The 18,950-nt window shown below is 42.3% G+C and overlaps 1 protein-coding gene across 4 annotated transcripts in view; it reads left to right on the top strand.

The window, feature by feature from the left end:
• Window positions 1–18,950, top strand: part of LOC115465597 (protocadherin Fat 4-like) — a 204,670-nt gene that overhangs the window by 126,108 nt on the left and 59,612 nt on the right. For all 4 annotated transcript variants that reach the window (XM_030196179.1, XM_030196180.1, XM_030196178.1 and 1 more), the window contains 5 exons: window positions 614–742; window positions 1,901–2,037; window positions 5,059–5,256; window positions 14,221–14,315; window positions 18,508–18,672. In XM_030196179.1, coding sequence (XP_030052039.1) covers window positions 614–742; window positions 1,901–2,037; window positions 5,059–5,256; window positions 14,221–14,315; window positions 18,508–18,672 — 724 coding nt within the window. The remainder of the gene's footprint in view (window positions 1–613; window positions 743–1,900; window positions 2,038–5,058; window positions 5,257–14,220; window positions 14,316–18,507; window positions 18,673–18,950) is intronic.

The raw sequence follows: 18,950 nt of genomic DNA, 5'->3' as shown, positions 1-18,950 counted from the left end.
GGGGGTCCACAGCCCAAGGTGGGGGGGGGGGCACAGTTTAGCCCACCTCTCCCAGCCGCCGACCCTCCCCCGTCGCCGCCAGGTATGTTTGCTGGCGGGGTCCCCAACCTCCGCCAGCTGAAGTGTTCTTCAGCGCCGGTCTGCGGCGCCTTCGCTGATCTGTTTCTGACTCATGACGTCGTGCATGCACGTCCTGCATGGGGCTACATACAGGACATGCACGAAGGACGTCAGGAGTCAGGACTGACAGAAACAGATCAGCGAAGGCGCCGGAGACCGGCGCTGAAGAAAACTTCGGCTGGCGGGGGTTGGGGACCCCTGCCAGCAAAGGTACCTGGCGGTGGGGGAGGGTTGGCGGGGGGGATTGAAAGTGGCAGGGGAGGGTCGGCGGAAGGGGCGTCAAAGTAGAGGGGGCCAGGGCTAAATCTGTGGGGGCCCATGCCCCCTTGGCCCCACCTAGCTACGCCCCTGCTGACTACTAGTGGGATAGCAGTAGAGGAGGATCCACCAGGGCATATCATTGACATATCTTATATATGTATGTATGAGAGCATGTGTTTATATGCATGCAAGTTGTAAATACTGAAAATCAATCTTATTATTTCTTTTGTAGGACACTTCACTTTGAATGAAAACAATGGACAATTAAGGACTTCAAAAAATCTTAATTATGAGGAAAGATCTCTTTATGAAATTACAGTAGAGGCGCAGGAACGTCTCTCTGATATCTCAGCAAGTGAAGGTGTGTTTGCTGGGAATGTGATGTGACGAGAGGTATCTGCCACGGTGCAAGATAATTATCTTACAATGAGCATACTACATTAAAAAAATATGTAACAGTTTAAAAAAAACTTGTCAAAGTGCTTTTTAAGATTTATTTTTTTTTGCCTTTTCTTCCAGGCCTAGTTTTTGGCATAGATAAGAAAATCGTTTGCCTCTAATGACAAATTTTCATAGACACCAGGGTACCACCCCTGTTCTACCATTTAAGACTGCTGCCATGCCACCATGCTCTTCAATTATGCATGCAGCAACAGCAACTCAGAAAACTTTGAAGAAAAATGAGCAGACAGCCTGTGAACTAGTGTTTGCTCATAGACCTGGCAGCAGCCCTGCCCCCCTCTTATAGATTTCCTTCATATAGGAGGATAGGTTGGGACCACAGCAAGACCTGTGAGTGTGTGCCAGCTGACTTTCTTCAGAGAGATATAGCTGCTGCCTGCACCTATAGATTTCCTGACACTGAGGTGAGGGGGGACACGAGCAGGGCAGGATTAAGGCATTGGCAAACTAGGCTCATACCTAGGGACCCAATTATTTCGGAGGAGCTCTCAGATGTGATAATTCAGTAGCTCAGGAAGCAGAGATTTACCCTGGGAAGTCAACTGCTGGTTACAAGGAGAGCAGTATGGCGGACCAGAGCTACCATCTCCTGCAAAGGCCTGTCTGTTCTCCCCACTCCATCCCCTGTGCATTGGTTGCTATCCAGATAACAAGAGGAATCAGTGAGCAGCCCTTGTTACTTGCTACTTCAACTTCTGCTGGTTCTCCTGTGTAGTCAGAACCATGCTGAGTCCCCATTTGTGGGAGTTTTAAAATGTGTTTATATTATGATGGAGAGGGGGGCTAACATGCTATTTTGCCTAGGGCCCACTAAAGGGTTAATCCTGCCCTGGACATAAAAGTGAGGCAACTGAGGAGAGGAATATCTGGGCAAAGACAATGCAGGGAATGGGAGGAGAATGGAGACTTCTTCCTGTCTCCCTTCCTTCTGCACATGGGTTTCCAAATTTGAAATCCAGCCCTGTTCTGTTCCAAATGAATTCTCCCCTCAGCTACAATAGCATTATAAACCAGAAGTATTTATATTTGCTCCCTCTTCTTTGTATTTTTTTCCAAGGTTCATTATCTGAAAATAGAGTTAAATTAATCATCTTTGTAGAAGATATAAATGAGGCACCATCATTTGTGGAGTCACCGTACTCTACAAGAATCCTAAATTCAGTTTCATTCAGATTCCCAGTTATTAAAGTGGAGGTATGCTATTCTTATCATTTTCTTTCTGTTTCTATGTTAATATATATTTTCCTCTGTTTCCATGCTTTTTAGACATAAAACTTACATATTCTTATGACTATATACATTCTTCTTCTAAAACTCTCTTTCTACTAAGTGTGCTCTATTGATCATTTTCATCAGAGTCTCTCAGGTGGAGGTGCTATTAATATGGGAAGGGGCATAAAAGTCACACATACAAACTAGGACCACAGGGTAATAGTTTGCAAATGATTTTAAATGCATTCTTTGTATTTGCAGCATTTAAGATTTTAAAAAACACATTTGAATTTAACACTAAAATTACTTTTATAAGGTTTTTTTCTGATTTGTTGTATGTGTGACCCCCATTCTGTCTCTAGCTGGGACAATGTTATCACACATTAAGAGTGGATGAAAGGCAAGTTTCTAGAGCCCCTTAAGGCAGGGCTTTCCAATTCTACTACTACTACTATTTATCATTTCTATAGCGCTACTAGACATACGCAGCGCTGTACACTAAACATGTAAGAGACAGTCCCTGCTCGATAGAGCTTATAATCTAATCAGGACAAAATCAGGACAAATAAAGGATAAGGGAATTACTTAAGGTAGGAATGATAAAACAGACATGGGTTCTGAACAAGTGAATAGGGTTTGGAAGTTAAAAGCAGCCTCAAAAAGGTGGGCTTTTAGCCTAGATTTCAAGATGGCCAGATATGGAGCCTGAGGTACTGACTCAGGAAGTCTATTCCAGGCGTATGGTGCAACAGGATAAAAGGAATGGAGTCTGGTGTTGGCAGTAGAGGAGAAGGGTACAGATAAGAGAGATTTACCCGATGAACGGAGTTCTCGGGGAGGAGTTTAGGGAGAGATAAGAATGCAGAGATACTAAGGAGCTGCAGAGTGAATGCATTTGTAAGTCAATAAGAGAAGGTTAACCTGTATTCGGAAACGGATAGGGAACTGTTCTAGGCTACGCAGTTTGGTTTGCTTTCCGCTAAAACACTTATGAAATATCACAAAATAAAACAGAAATAATTTAGAGGAATTAGAGAGAATTAAAAGTCTTTTTAATTACTCACCCACCAGCAAAGCATCAGACATCAGTTTCAAGTTATAACAAACTTACAACAATCTAACATCAGTACCTCTGGTAATTATAAGTAATTAGACTAATTAGATAAAGAAGGAAGAAAAGTTTGTTCCTCATACAAAGGTCACAGAACAGAGAGAAAGGAGGGAGAAGGCAGAAACAGAAAGAATGAATGAATGAAAAGAAAGATTAATAGCTATAAAGAATTAGTTTCTATCAAGGGGAGGAAAGTAAAACCCCCTTGGGAAAAACCATAGGCCATTGGACGGATCTGAAACACTCTCTTTCCAAGCATGCCTGGTTTTTCAGAGTTCCTTTGTCTGCAGCATGGTTTTATAGACTGTTGTGAGCATCCACCTCTCCTCTACCCTGGACCAATCATAGGTGCTGCATATGGGCTGGAAACTTGTAATTGGGACTTTCATATGTGCTGGAAGCTTGCAATTTGACCTTGCCACACCTCTAACTCACTTTTGTAACAGGATATACCAGGTATCTGAATTGCCTTAGCAACATGAGACCCCATCAGAGCATGTGACCAGCCAGAAATTCCTTCATGTGGCTGATAGGAAAAAGAGAGTTTTGGGGGATGGGAAATAGTGCAGTATACCTGAAATAAAACTTAATTATAGACAGAACCAATGACGTGACTTGAGCAGAGGACTAATATGAGCATAGCGACACTGGTGGAATATAAGTCATGCAGCAGAATCTGTCCTGGGAACTCCACCACCAAGCAAGTTTTCATGATATCCACAATGAATATGCATGAGATAAATTTGCAAAGCTGCGAAGTTACCCAATTCCAGGAGGGAGACATTTTATACAGCACTGGCTTGGAACATGCATGTCCAAAACAGAGTGGTTTATATAGTCCCTAGTTCTACCCATTGAAATCTGTACTGCTACTCTCATAATAGCTCAGGATGTCTCAGAGATGCCAGTGGAGAGCAATTCTAAAACCCCATGCCAAGCCGCATTCCACCCCCTGCGTTGTTCCACACCTTCTGCTTTTTCATTCAGGCTACTGCTTTGCAGTGGGAAGCAGAGGTGCCAAGGGAGAATGGAAATGAACAGGATTGCACCTTGTGTATTACAAGGTCAGCAGCAGAGCGTGCTAGTTTACAAGGTTTGCACCTACTCTTGTCACCTAGAGTCAGCAGTAGCAGGAGGTTGCATTGGTGAGAGTTTTCGGCTGCTGCTTGTGGAACAGGAGATAGATTCCTAAAGGCAAGTGCAGGAGACTTGGTAGGCATGATGTCCATGTTCCACCATCCCAAGTAATCAGAAACTGGGTGTATAAAATTTAAGGGTTTGGAGAAACATGGAAGGGCATCTATATTTTCAGGTTTCCGCAGTTGGAGAGTGCACAGTACACTGAACAGGAGTGGATTTGGCTGGGAAAAGCCCTGATGAACAGCAGCAACTGAAGGTGTAGAGAAGTTGTGGAGCACTGAAAATCTCTGCTGTCTCCTGTACTATAGCTGTTTTGGGTCTGGGCCAGTTCTTAACAATAGAAGCACAGTATGCATGAGTACTTCCTGCCCAAACTTGCTGCCCATGCACATGTGCAAAGAAAGCATGCATACAGATTACAGAAGGATAGACCTAGTCTTAGCAATGGGAAATGATCAGTTTTGTGTGAAACGAGCCTAAAGGAGAACTGTGCTTGCAAATTCTCCTAAGATAAAGAGCGCAGTATCTGCAGATAGTACTTCCCTTTTAAGAGGAGAAAGTGATTATCTAAGCAATGTTTTATTTTATTCATGAAACATTTGGTTTCCATGTGAAAAATAGTGCAAAATATTGTTTTCACCAAAACAGAAAACACCTAATACCAGTTCTGGTCTGCTTCCTTCTTAAGACACACAACATCTCATTCCTAATAGAACCTACAGTGTGCATTATTTATGTTTACCTTAATGCAGGCCAGTGACCCAGATTCTGGAGAATATGGCATTCTTCGCTACAGTCTTCTGGATCAACCAAGCAGTATGTTCAGCATTGATGAAAAAACAGGACAGATCTTTGTACTGTCAGTAGCAGGAATGGTTGGAGCATTTTCTTTCAAAGTCCAAGCCAGGGACCAAGGAGGGAGAGGACTTCTGGCTCAAACAAAAGTTGATGTAAGAAGAAACCATTTTAGCCTAACTTCCAATAGAAAAACAAACCTTATAAGATCATTGTGTCACTCAGTAGTGAACTCTGAAGTATTCATCCAATTTCATTCAGGTTTCAGTGCTTAGAGAGAAGTTATCCTAATGTAAGCTGTGATAAGAAAAAAAGTTGATTCTACTGAATGAATAACTCATACAGAAAGGATATATTTTGATTATTTATTCAACAAAAAGATTCAACATAAAATATACTTGTATAAAAAAATATGTGAACCATTTATTCAGTATCTGGTGGCACCTCCTAGAGCAACAGTAACTTCAACAAATCTTTTCTGTAACTGTTGACCAGTCTCTCAAATCTTCTTCAGGAATTGTAGCCCATTCTTCTACATAGAAACATTTCAATTTGAAGGCCTCCTTGCATAATAGCTTGTTTTCAGGTCTTACAGCAACATTTCAATAGGGTTTAGCTTGGGACTTAGACTTGACTGATTCGAAACACAAAATATCTCCTTCAGTCATTCTATAGTATCCTATATAATAATTTGCACCTCCAACATTCTATGACTGGATGCCTTGGTTCGTAACATCCATTCCCACTCATTGCCCCGCACTCGCGTCAAAACGTAATGACGTCAGAGGGCGGAACAATGAGGGGGAAGGGAAAGCTGGAGGTGAGATGATGTCAGGAGGGGAGGGAGGGAGGGAGGAAGGGAAGGGCAGGGCAGAGGAAAATTGATGGACATGGATGGGATGGGAGGACAGTCATAGGCACACCGTATAAGAGGCTTGGGGAGGCTAAGCTTCCCCAGCCCAACCGTGACCTTCCCCTGGCTGCTGCCCCCCCAAACACATGGCTGCCTGGTGCAGCAGCGCTGCAGCCAGGCAGCTCTCGGACGGGGTCTTGCAGTGGTCACAACTTCAAATGTATCACTCCAGAGAGAAAACTGTGCAGGCAGTATTTTTGAATTATTATATGTGTTCCCACTCCATTAGTTGGCGTTTGTGTTTTGAGATTTGGCAAGATTGTATTTCTCGTGACAGAGTGATACATTTGAAGTTTGTGACCATTACTAGACCCCTGATGCAAGCAGTTTCATCAAAACACAGACCATATCAGGTCTGATTAATAAATATCGAGTTGACATCCCACCAATCTTGAAGGCTTCTTGCAGGGCCGGCCCTAGGGTTTCTAGCGCCCTCCTGCAGTCTATTAGTCGGCGCCCCTACCCATCCAGAGGCGGGATCACTATGGCTCCGCCCCCACAGTAAAAACACCCCTTATACCAGCCATGGCATCATTGAAAATATTACACTAGTATAGAAGAAAAAGAACTTAGCACACAGACCAGGAATTAGGAGAACAGACGGTCTTGCCAACTCTGAAAAACAATGTGTTATCAAAATTTCAGAATCTAACAAACAGATCCCTATTCAGACACTTGGCCTTGCAGTCACACATGTAGAACAGAGATAGCCCCTCTTCAAATTCTTCAAAAATTAACCTGAAATCCTAAGAAGTTAGACTCTGCATGCAGGGCCGGTCTTAGGCAGAGACGACCAAGGCGGTCGCATAGGGCCCTGCGCCTAAGGGGGCCCCGCTCTGCCTCCGCTCGCCTCGGATGACCGTCCGCATCATTCATGATGATCCCGTGGCTCGGCCACTCCACTTCTGGGGAGGGGAGGTTTCATGATAGCATTGTGCTTATTATTTCAATCAGTTTTTTTGTACAAGTTTAGCTTCATTTGTCTTTATTTGAAATTTCATAAATAAAAAAAAAATTCTAAAAATGGAATAATCTTATCAATGAGGTGGAGCTAGGGTTGGGGCCCCACCAAATTGGTCTGCACAGGGCCCCGCACTTGCTAAGACCGGCCCTGTCTGCATGCAGCACAATAGCCTTCCCATCGAGCATAGCTTAGGATCTAGCTAGGACAGACTTAATCAGCATAAACTAACATATTCTACAATCTGAGTTGGACAGACTAACAGGAGTTACTGAAGTGGGAATGAGAGATAGGTGATGGTTAGGAATTGAAAGCAGGCATCTAGCCCTCCTGTCCTGTGAGTTGCTGTGTTGGGGGTGGGGGTGGAAAAGGGTGGGTCAGGTGCAGCACTAAACAGCAGTCTCTGACAAAACAAGGGTCCAGGCTTTGCTGTGCTGTCTCTGTCTGAGCCCTCTCTGGGCAGAGGTTAGCTGAGCTCCCACAAGTTATTTCAGAGCCAGATTCAGTTGGAGCAGTCCTCTGACAAACACAAGGAGGATATTTCTCTGCTTGGGAGGGGGGACGGGACAGGACAGAACAGAGAGCTGACAGCTTTGGAGCCAGACTGAGATGAGCAGCAGAGATTAGATTGAGATGAGCAGCAGAGATTAGATAAAAACAAAAGCCTCAGAGCTTGATTGCTTGCAAAGTGGCGCCTTTGAAGGCAGGCGCCCTCCTGCAGTGTTTACCTTGCTTACCGGGTTTGACCAGCCCTGGCTTCTTGTACTTTTTGTTGTTTCCAGCTCTTTTGGCTGTGCTTCGGATGCCCACTCTTCCAGTCTCTCCCACAAATTCATGAAGTCTTCAATGCCACTGAGCTGTTGGCTCAATGAATTCTGGAGTTTCATTAATTAAGAGCTCAAGCTGTTTTGAGAGCTCTATGCGCTGGAGCTCCATCCTGTTAAAAAATGGGTATTCATAAATGTCTCGAATTTCAAGCAGAATTCTCTGTTACAGTAGGACATTATTTGGAAAAATGTTGGATGTCCCGTTTTTTCCGGAAACTATGTACATACTCAGAAAGTCAATTCAATTGACTTGCATAAGCAGTATGCACACGCAAACTTGTAGGTAGTTAGAGCGTAAGTGGATAAAAAGTGGAAAACCTAAGGATAGGCAGATTTGGAGATCAGCTCTTATGTCCAAAAAAAGGTCTTTCTACTGTAAGAAAATAGGTACGGACGTATCTGACACAAAATTTGTTTTCTGATTGGTTATTAATTTGATTATTACCTCTCAACATCATTATGTGAGTGTAAATAATATTCCAACTGCTTCCCAATTAGCTGATTTTTTTTTCAATCTAAAATCCGTAATGTAAAAGCTACATTTTCTAATGAGATTGACCTGTTTGACTTTGCTATTAGTAATGTAGATTATGAGTGAATCCTGGGTGTAGAATTTGGGTTGACTTTCTACTTATAGATTGGAGGGAAATAAGGGGTCCTTTTACAAAGCCATGGTAAAAAGTGGCCTGTGGTAGTGTGGCTGCATCTTTTGGGCGTGCACTGGGCCACTTTTAACCATGGCTGAGACAAAGGCCATTTTTTAATGGCTGGGAAATGGGTGTGCACCAAAATTAAAACTAGCTTGCACCTATCTACAGCCTGAGCCCTTACCACCAGCCATTGACTTAGCAGTAAGGGTTCAAGTGCTATCCACGTGGTAACCATGCAGCATGCACCAATATGGTCACGCTGCCGATTAACGCCGAGAACACTCCCCCATGGTAGAAAATAGAAAAATATTTTCTATCGCGGGATTCAGCACATGCCAAACTCAGAATTACTGCTAGGCACACGTGCTACCCTGACGGTAGTGCTGATTTGGCACGTGCTACCCGGACGTTAACCCTCCTGCAGCTTTGTAAAAGGGCCCTTTAGCTCATTGTTTTTAAAATATTCCAAAACATATTGTCAATTAGATAGTTGTCCATCTTATTTGACGTCTTCATCTCCAATTATGTTTAGAACTTTACTGTTGCACTGGGTTCGATCTTTATTCTCATTGGGCCTATTTCTAGAAAATTTAGGAGAAATTATTATTACACCTTTAATGAAAAATCCTAAGGAATCAAGTTATCTTGTTTCTAATTATAGAGTAGTAGCATCTATACCTATGTTTACTAAAATTTCAGAAGGCATAGTTTGTGCTCAATTAAATGAGTATTTGTTTAAACACAATACTTTACATTCATCTCAGTCTGGGTTTCGAGTTAGGCACAGCATGGAGACAGTTATGGGTTTAATAGTAGACAGATCTTTATGGAGCAATAATCATTGGGCCCTTATATTACAATTGGATCCTTCGAGTGCATTTGATTTAATGGACCATGATATTCTGTTATTTGAACTTGAGAATATTGGTATTGGTGGTAGAGTTTTAAATTAGTTGAAGGGTTTCCCCTCTGTTAGATCTTGCAGAGTGAAACAGAAGAATATTCTTTCTTATGCTTGGCATAATCAGTGCAGGGTGCCTCAAGCAGGGCTGGTCAAACCCGGTAAGCAGGGTAAGCACTGCAGGAGGGCGCTTGCCTTCAAGGGCGTCACTTTGCAAGCAATCAATCTCTGCTGCTCATCTCAGTCTGGCTCCAAAGCTGTCAGCTCTCTGTCCCGTCCTCTCCCCCCTCCCAAGCAGAGAAATATCCTCCTTGTGTTTGTCAGAGGACTGCTCCAACTGAATCTGGCTCTGAAATAACTTGTGGGAGCTCAGCTAACCTCTGCCCAGAGAGGGCTCAGACAGAGACAGCACAGCAAAGCCTGGACCCTTGTTTTGTCAGAGACTGCTGTTTAGTGCTGCACCTGACCCACCCTTTTCCACCCCCACCCCACCCCCACCCCCAACACAGCAACTCACAGGACAGGAGGGCTAGATGCCTGCTTTCAATTCCTAACCATCACCTATCTCTCATTCCCACTTCAGTAACTCCTGCTAGTCTGTCCAACTCAGATTGTAGAATATGTTAGTTTATGCTGATTAAGTCTGTCCTAGCTAGATCCTAAGCTGTGGGAAATCAGTGGCGTAGCCAAGGGTGGGCCCGGGTGGGCCCAGGCCCACCCACTTTGGTCTCAGGCCCACCCAGTAGCAGCACACCTATGATGCCCCACCAGCCGAAAACTCCCAACAACTGTCCCTCCTGCATACCCTTGTAAATAGCAGATATTCGCCTGCAGTGAGCAGCAGCTGATACATACTGTTCGCACCGGCCCCACAGCCTTCCCTCTGGTGTATTACCGATTATGCGGAAACAGGATGTTGCCTCAGAGTGAAGGCTGTGGGGCCAACATGAGCAGTGTGTATTAGTTGCTGCTTGCTGCCAGTGAAAATCTGCTATTTAAAAGGTATGCAGGGGAGGGAGGATGTTTGAGAGACCATATGGCATGCAGATAAGTGAGAGTGGGACCAAATCACTTGCGGGACAGGGCGGAGTTCTTCTGTCCACCCATCTTTGGCCCAGGCCCACCCAAAATTGGGTTTCTGGCTACGCCCCTGGGAAGGCTATTGTGCTGCATGCAGAGTCTAACTTCTTAGGTTTAATTTTTGAAGAATTTGAAGAAGGGCTATCTCTGTTCTACATGTGTGACTGCAAGGCCAAGTGTCTGAATAGGGATCTGTTTGTTAGATTCTGAAATTTTGATAACACATTGTTTTTCAGAGTTGGCAAGACTGTCTATTCTCCTAATTCCTGGTCTGTGTGCTAAGTTATTTTTCTTCTATGCTGCTGTAATATTTTCAATGATGCCATGGCTGGTAAAAGGGGTGTGTCTACTGTGGGGGCGGAGCCATAGTGATCCCACCTCTGGATGGGTAGGGGCGCCGACTAATAGACTGCAGGAGGGCGCTAGAAACCCTAGGTCTGGCCCTGAGGATCACCTTTATCCCCGTCATTATTTAATGGGGGGGGATTTGTATAGCTTGGGTTTAGAATTAGAAGCTCAGGGGTTTGTTAGTCACATCTATGTAGACGATTTTACTATGATGCTTCCAGTTTATCAAACCCTGAATTAGGTGACCATAATAGTAGATAAATGTTTAGTTTCTTATTGGTTCCTGGATGGTGAAACACAAGCTTAAATTAAATGCTGAAAAGATGAAAGTTTTGCTATTGAATAATAAAGCTGATCCTTTTTCTGACCATATTTATATTGATCAGACTAAGTGCATTTTTTCTCCAGTGTCAGACCTGTGAGTTCTTGTACCAAGTAGAGCGCTGCCGAGCCCAGTACTCGGACCAGGTTCTACTTGGCGGCCGGACAACCCTGGGTTTCACCTGCGCTGACTGCCATTCCCCAGAGGTTGAGCCCCTAGGTGCGGGCGGCCTGCAGGGCTTACGAGATGGAGCAGGAAGCTGGGTGATGAATGTGACGGCCAGACAGGCAGCAGGCAAGAGAGTGATCCAGGTACAGACAGAGTCAGTAGGCAGGCAGCAGACACGAGAGTAATCCAGGTATAGGCAAGGTCAGGAGGCAGACAGCAGACACAAGAGTAATCCAGGTACAGGCAGAGTCAGTAGGCAGGCAGCAGACACAAGAGTAATTCAGGTATAGGCAAGGTCAGTAGGCAGGCAACAGACATGAGAGTAATCCAGATACAGGCAAGGTCAGTAGGCAGGCAACAGACACGAGAGTAATCCAGGTACAGGCAAGGTCAGTAGGCAGGCAGAAGACATGAGAGTAATCCAGGTACAGGTAGAGTCAGTAGGCAGGCAGTAGACACAAGAGTAATCCAGGTACAGGCAGAGTCAGTAGGCAGGCAGCAGACACGAGAGTAATCCAGGTACAGGCAAGGTCAGTAGACAGGCAGCAGACATGAAAGTAATCCAGGTACAGGCAGAGTCAGTAGGCAGGCAGCAGACACGAGAGTAATCCAGGTATAGGCAAGGTCAGTAGGCAGGCAGCAGACACGAGAGTAATCTAGGTGCAAGCAGAGTCAGTAGGCAGGCAGCAGACACAAGAGTAATCCAGGTACAGTCAGAGTCAGTAGGCAGGCAGCAGACACAAGAGTAATCCAGGTATAGGCAGAGTCAGCAACAAAGAACAAAGTAGAGGAGAAGCACACTACTGAGCAAGTAACACCTACCAAAGTAATAGCCGAAGCAAGGAGTCTAGGGAGAGCTCAACTGATAAAGTGCTGGCGTCTTACATCAGCAGGGAGAAGGGGCACAGCCATAGGACAAGAGCAGGGGAAGGAGGAACCGGAAGACCAATAGGAGAGAAGCAAGGGAAGCCAGGCAGAGGAAGAGCAGAGGCAGAGGTGGGTGGAAGCAAAGCAATCAAGGAGCCTGGAAGCCAGGCAGAGAGAGAGTAGAGCCAGGTGCATGGAAGCAAAGCAATCAAGGAGCCTGCAGCCAGAGAAGAACTACACACACATGGCTCAGGGCTGTGCCAGTCAAGTGTGTGTGTCTACGGGACCCTGCGCAGCCCGAGGATGCCGCTTGCGTTGAGGTAGGGGACATGACATCCAGTAATTAAGATCTTAGAGGTCTTTGTAGATCAAACATTATCTCTTGGCCCACATAATGCCCTAGTTAGAAGTTCATTCTTTTTATTAAGAAAATTGAGGCATGTTAGGAAATTTTTTGAAACTGATCAATTTTGAATATTGGACCAGACTCTACTGTTGTCCAAGTTGGATTATTGTAACCTTATTTAGGGGTCCCTTTTACTAAGTTGTGGTAAAATGTGGCCTGTGGTAGTGTGGGTATGTGAAATCGCTGTGTGAAGAGACCACTTCATACCGCAGCTGGAATTTCCATTATTTTAAATGGAAGTCGTAAATGGCAAATTTACTACCTGAGCCCTTACCACCATCTATTTAGTAGGCAGTAAGGACTCATGCGCTAACTTTATTTTTTTATTTATTGTGACATTTATATCTTTAATTTTCCCAAACAGTGTTTAGGTTCAATGTAGCTTACAAATACAAATAGTTGACTGCAATTAGGCATAATGTATTTTACAATAAATTTTATAAGTCAAAACAGAAAAACATGCAAATTGTTTCACAATGTTACAGAATGATTAAATTTCAATTTAGTGTTAAGAAAGCTATACAGAAATATTCAAAGACCATATAAGATTGGATTAGAATTAATCTTTTTGTGGTAAGAACTTTTTAAAAATAAAGGTTTTTAGTGACTTCCAGAATTTAATATAATCCGGTATACCTTTGATGTTTTTTAGTATTGATTTCCACTACTTAGTACATTGATATGAAAACTTGGCGGTAATTGGAATCAGACAGTGAGTGGCAATGGCTGATTACCACCGGGCACACCTACATCGCATCCCCATGCTAGAAAATAGAAAAATATTTTCTTGGGTGTGAAATGCTGCATGGCAAACCAAAACTACAGCAGGGCACCTGGGCACACCACCACAGCTTTGTAAAAGGGCCACTCACTTAGTTGGCACTAAACAAATGTTAACAAGACTTCAGACAACTCAGAATACCGAGGTTCGTTTGAATTTTGCTCTAAACAAATATGATAGTATCTCAGGGTATTATATAAGATTGCACTGCCTTCCCATAGAACCAAGGTTCTATTTAAGTTCTCATATCTCTTGTTTAAGGTTTTAAATGGTGCTTGTCCGGAATACTTACTTTCTCAATTTCAATTTGTTACTCTTTCTAGAAATAGAAGAGCTATTAATAATTCACCTTTTAGCTTTCCTTCTGTTAGAGGTAGGAAGAGGTTTAAGATACATGAGATGTTGCTAGCTTATCAGGTTCCAAAGATTTGGCAAATGATTTCTGTGTGTTTTCATCAGTTTTATTCTTATCAGGTTTTCAGAAGAAATCTCAAGACTTTGCTATTTAGGAAATATGTTTTGAGCTAAAATCTTGTCACGTACTGTATTCTCTGTAATTCCCAGGAGTATTTCCAGGTATTTTGGATTGCGAACTGCTTACAACTTTATGGTAGTAGCAGTATACAAGTACCAATGTTATGCTGTGTTATATTATACACACACACACTTCTGGCTATCTTTCCAACCTTTTACATTAATTAGCAGGCCCAAAATTTCCAGAATGGAAGAGAAGTAGCCAGAATTTGGGGAATACAGAGAATGATTGTTGATGGTTAATTTTTCTGCTGCTTTGCACCTAATGGGTTTACCAATGAATGTTATCACCATTATAAAAAAAAATCCATTTTAAAATATGGAACAGGGGAGTTATGGTATTGAAATTCTTGTTTTGCAGGTAACTATTGATCCTGGTTCTGTTAACGATGATGTGACCATGTCTGTTAATCAAATGATCAATGTTGTTGAACAACATATTATGGAAATAAAAGGGTACAGTATGTGAGACAGACCTGTAATTAAGTTATTACTTTCTAATGGCAATATTTTGCTAAACTAAATTAACATCAAATTAGAGAAAGACCTGCTTTTACAGCATATATAGTGTTCCACATTGTCAGCTGTTATAATTTTATTTTAATTCCAGAAATTTGTAAAGGGTCATGGATTTGATATACTGTCTTTCTGTGGCACGGCCAATGCAGTTTATATTATCATATGCAGGTAATTTCTCTACCTGTTTGAGCTCACAATCTAAGTTTTGTACCTGGAGCAATGGAGGTTGAAATGACTTGCCCAAGATCGCAAGGAGCCATAGTGGAAATTGAACCCAGTTTCCCAGTCCAGTGCATTAACCATTAGGTTACTTCTCCACTCCTCCAGATTCATTTTCCAAACACAAGGAATGCCTTAAAATCTGTGTAAAAAGGGAAAAAAGTTTTAAAAATTGGTTTAATTTGAGAGAAATAATAAGGTAATGTAAATATAGTCATTGACATAGAAACATAGAGACATGATGACAGATAAGAGCCAAATGGCCCATCTAGTCTGCCCATCCTCAGCAACCACTATCTCCTCCTTTTCCTAAGAGATCCCTAAGAGCCTGTCCCATGCTTTCTTAAATTCAGACACAGTCCTCATCTCCACCACCTCCACTGGGAGGCGATTCCACGCATTCACCAGCCTTTCCATGAGGAAGTATTTCCTTAGATTATTATAACTTCTGAACTTCATCTTATGCCCACTCATTCCAGAGTTTTCTTTCATTTGAAAGAGGCTCACCTCCTATATATTAATGCCACAGAGGTATTTAAATGTTTCTATCATATCCCCTCTTTCCCACCTTTCTTCCAAAGATATAGGCCCCAATATTAACATAAAGCAATATGCCCAGATACCGAAAAGAACCTGATGCCCTATGCAAAGGAAACATGCCCAAGATTATTCTCAGCATCATACACAACTCACATATCTTTAACTACTTTGCAAAACATATCATTTTGATAATATGGATCTTCAGATATAACAACACAGGTACTGCAGAATCAATTTATCTTAAGCAGCCGAGTGTAAATCGTCAGTGATACAAAATAATTTTTCAAGAATTTTTTTCTTTAAATAACATTGCAGGACAAAATAAAGCTAATTAGCTTCAAATTTCAAAAACAGTCAGAACCTCTGCTGACATGGCCAGGTTTCATTTTTCTTCGAAGAAGAAGAGGTTCAATTCAATTCTTCTCACTCCATAATAAGCATCAGGGTAGACCTATAGGGCTATATTTAGTAAATGGCACTCAAAAATCAGCACTAGTTACTCTAGATGCTAAATCTCTTTAGACAGTAATAGCACAGGAAAAGGTGTTGCAAATTATTTATGGTTTTCTTAAAAAAAGATCACAGTTGACAAGGGTTCCTATTGATTTTATAATTGAATTGGCTAAGATTGCAATGACAAACAATTTTTTAATGTTTGAAGATCAGATATAGCAACAGATTTTAACAGTAGCAATGGGTACCACAATGGCCCCATCTGATGCTAATCTGTTTATGGTATGGTTTGAAAGGATTTGGGTCAAATCATCCATTTTTCAATTGGGTCCAGTTCATAGATGATTTTTTATGGTTAGAGACTTATACTGACCTTTTGAGATTTATTAATTATTTAAACCAGTGCCACCACATAAGGATTGAATTCATAGCCACCTAGCACATGGAACAAATTTTATTTTTAGATGTTTTGATCCAACGTAGAGACACTGGATTTGAAACTACTATTTACATAAAATGTACTGATAGGAAACACCTTTTTATACTACACTAATTGTCATCCGGTACTTTTAAAAAATAGTCTGCCTCTGTCACAATTTTAGAGATATCAGCAAGTTTGTTCAAGTAGAGATGAATTTAAGACCTGGTTTAAATTGTTAAAAGAAAATCTATTGGATAGAGATTATCCATGATCTGTTGTTAGAAAGGCTTTCAAACAAGCATTATATAATGATAGAGATTTCTATACCAGAAGTCAGAGTGGTTTGATAAAAGAGGCCCTAAGTTCTTCAAAATCAGTTTTCACTAATAGGTCAATATAAGTGCCTGAAATATCAAACATGTGATGCTACTTTAGAACACATGTGATTTATAAGCAATACATTAGGTAGTAGGTTAATTATATTGAGGTTTCTAGGTTCTCCATATAGTTAAAATTTAATGCCAAAAAGTGTAGAGTGATGCACTTGGGGTGCGGAAACCCAAAAGAGAGATACCGGATAGGAGGGGAGAGATTCTTAAGCTCGACTCAGGAGAGAGACCTTGGGGTGTTGGTGTCGGAGAATCTGAAGGTGAAGAAACAATGCGACAAGGCGACGGCCGTGGCCAGAAGAATGCTAGGCTGCTTAGAGAGGGGTATAACCAGCAGAAGAAAGAAGGTGTTGATGCCCCTCTACAATTCGTTGGTGAGGCCCCACTTGGAATATTGTGTTCAGTTTTGGAGGCCGTATCTTGCTAAAGATGGAAAAAGACTGGAAGCGGTGCAAAGAAAAGCTACGAAAATGGTATGGGATTTGCGTTGCAAACCGTATGAGGAGAGACTTGCTGACCTGAACATGTATACCTTGGAGGAAAGGAGAAACAGGGGTGATATGATGCAGACGTTCAAATATTTGAAAGATATTAATCCGCAAGTGAACCTTTTCCGGAGACGGGAAGGCGGTAGAACTAGAGGACATGAATTGAGGTTGAAGGGGGGCAGACTCAGGACTAATGTCAGGAAGCATTTTTTCACGGAGAGGGTGGTGGATATGTGGAATGCCCTCCCGCGGGAGGTGGTGGAGATGAAAACGGTAATGGAATTCAAACATGCGTGGGATAAACACAAAGGAATCCTGTTTAGAAGGAATGGTTCCGTGGAATCTTAGCCGGTAATTGGGAAACAAAACAGGAGCTGGGCAGACTTCTACGGTCTACGCCCTGATCGTGACTGAATAGATAGGGATGGGCTGGAGTGTAAATGTTAAGGGGCTTCGATGTTAGCTTCAGAACTTAGTACAAGAACAGTCCTCAGCAGACTTCTATGATCTGTGCCCTGAGAAGGGCAAGAAAAATCAAACTCGGGTATACATATAAAGTATCACATACCATGTAAAATGAGTTTATCTTATTGTGCAGACTGGATGGACCATACAGGTCTTAATATGCCGTCATTTACTATGTTACTCTATTATGTGAACTGAAACACAGGTGTAGATTAGTAAAAATCGATAATGCTGATAAAATAAAATTAGGCAATTTGTTGGTAGAATTCACTAACAACTGAAAATACGGAACACTAAGGAGGTCATTTTAGAAGCATCTAGAAACGTAAAGAGCAACAATTACACATTTGCTTACATGTACAAATTTAGTAAGTCACTACTTTGCATATGTACACTCCTGGGATACAGAGATTTTCAGGGGAGTAGTTTGGACATAGCCACAAAGTAGACATGTATTTAAAAAAAAATCCAAGTTAGCTTTTGTACCTGCTTTGTGGTGCCTGCAAGTGTCAGCTGCTTGTTTAGATCTGGGGTCTTAAGAATGGGATAGGTACAAAAAACATGCCCCCTTCCTCCCATCCCAAAAAATGTTGCTGATTACATTCTCCTCCCTGAATTCTCTCCCCTGACTCCTACCAGGAATCTTCCTGATGTCTTTGAGGGGCAGGAGTGATCCACAGACACTCCTGTTGGCAGCTGGGCTCAAAATGGCGCCTCTGATCCCTTTGCGATACTATTTTTAGGAATCATCTCTTTAACAGATAGTGGGTCTAACTTGGGGCACGGTATCTGCATTGCGGCAGCCAGGAACCCATAAAGCTAACTGAAGAACTTGGGGCACTCTCTTTTTATTTCCATTTTATTTTTTGTTTTGTTTTGGGGTTTTTTTTTTTTATATTGCTGCTCCTGCTGGATGTGCCAATAAATACCTGTGTATTTGCTGGCATCCTTCTGGGTAATCTAGAAAATGTTCTGCATTCATTAGAGCCTTTTTCTAAATTACTAGGAGTAATGAGCACATCCCTATCTGGACATCTCTATTCCTTTCCCAGTGGCGTATCTAAAAAGGAGTTTCACCCAAAGAGCACAATATGTCTAATGATTATATCCTGCCTTAGATATAGGTATTGTAATGTTTCTGTTCATTGCTACAGAACGCTGAAAGATGTGCTTGAGTGGAACGTATATATCACTGATTTGGTTGCTAATACAGCTGAAAAGCAAGCAAAAGCTGAACCTGAGGAGAAGGAAGTAACATTTATTAAGATTGTGGCAATTGATGAGAACAACCAAGCTGTGCCTGCAGAGGAAGTCAGAGGGTATGTTATGACCTGCCTTTCATTCTCCCTCTCTCTCCTCTTCTGTCATCAGGCTGTACCCCTCCTCAGGGTTCCTAACAGGTTAACTTCAAAAACACTACAGCTTTGTTATTTTGGGAATAACTGTTTTTACTTTTGTATATCATACCCTCAAGTCCAGCTTTCTAAAGGAATGTGGAAGTGTTTTGTAATTTTTCAACCTCAAGACAGCTGGGTAGGTGATTACTGGGTGGCCCAGATTGTGGATACCACTTGTACACAAACAGTATTTGTTAGGT

This window comes from Microcaecilia unicolor, chromosome 3 (genome assembly GCF_901765095.1).
Source record: "Microcaecilia unicolor chromosome 3, aMicUni1.1, whole genome shotgun sequence".
In the NCBI taxonomy this organism is placed as follows: domain Eukaryota; kingdom Metazoa; phylum Chordata; class Amphibia; order Gymnophiona; family Siphonopidae; genus Microcaecilia; species Microcaecilia unicolor.
Note: the sequence above shows the minus strand (reverse complement) of the source record. Positions and strands in the feature narration are given on the sequence as shown.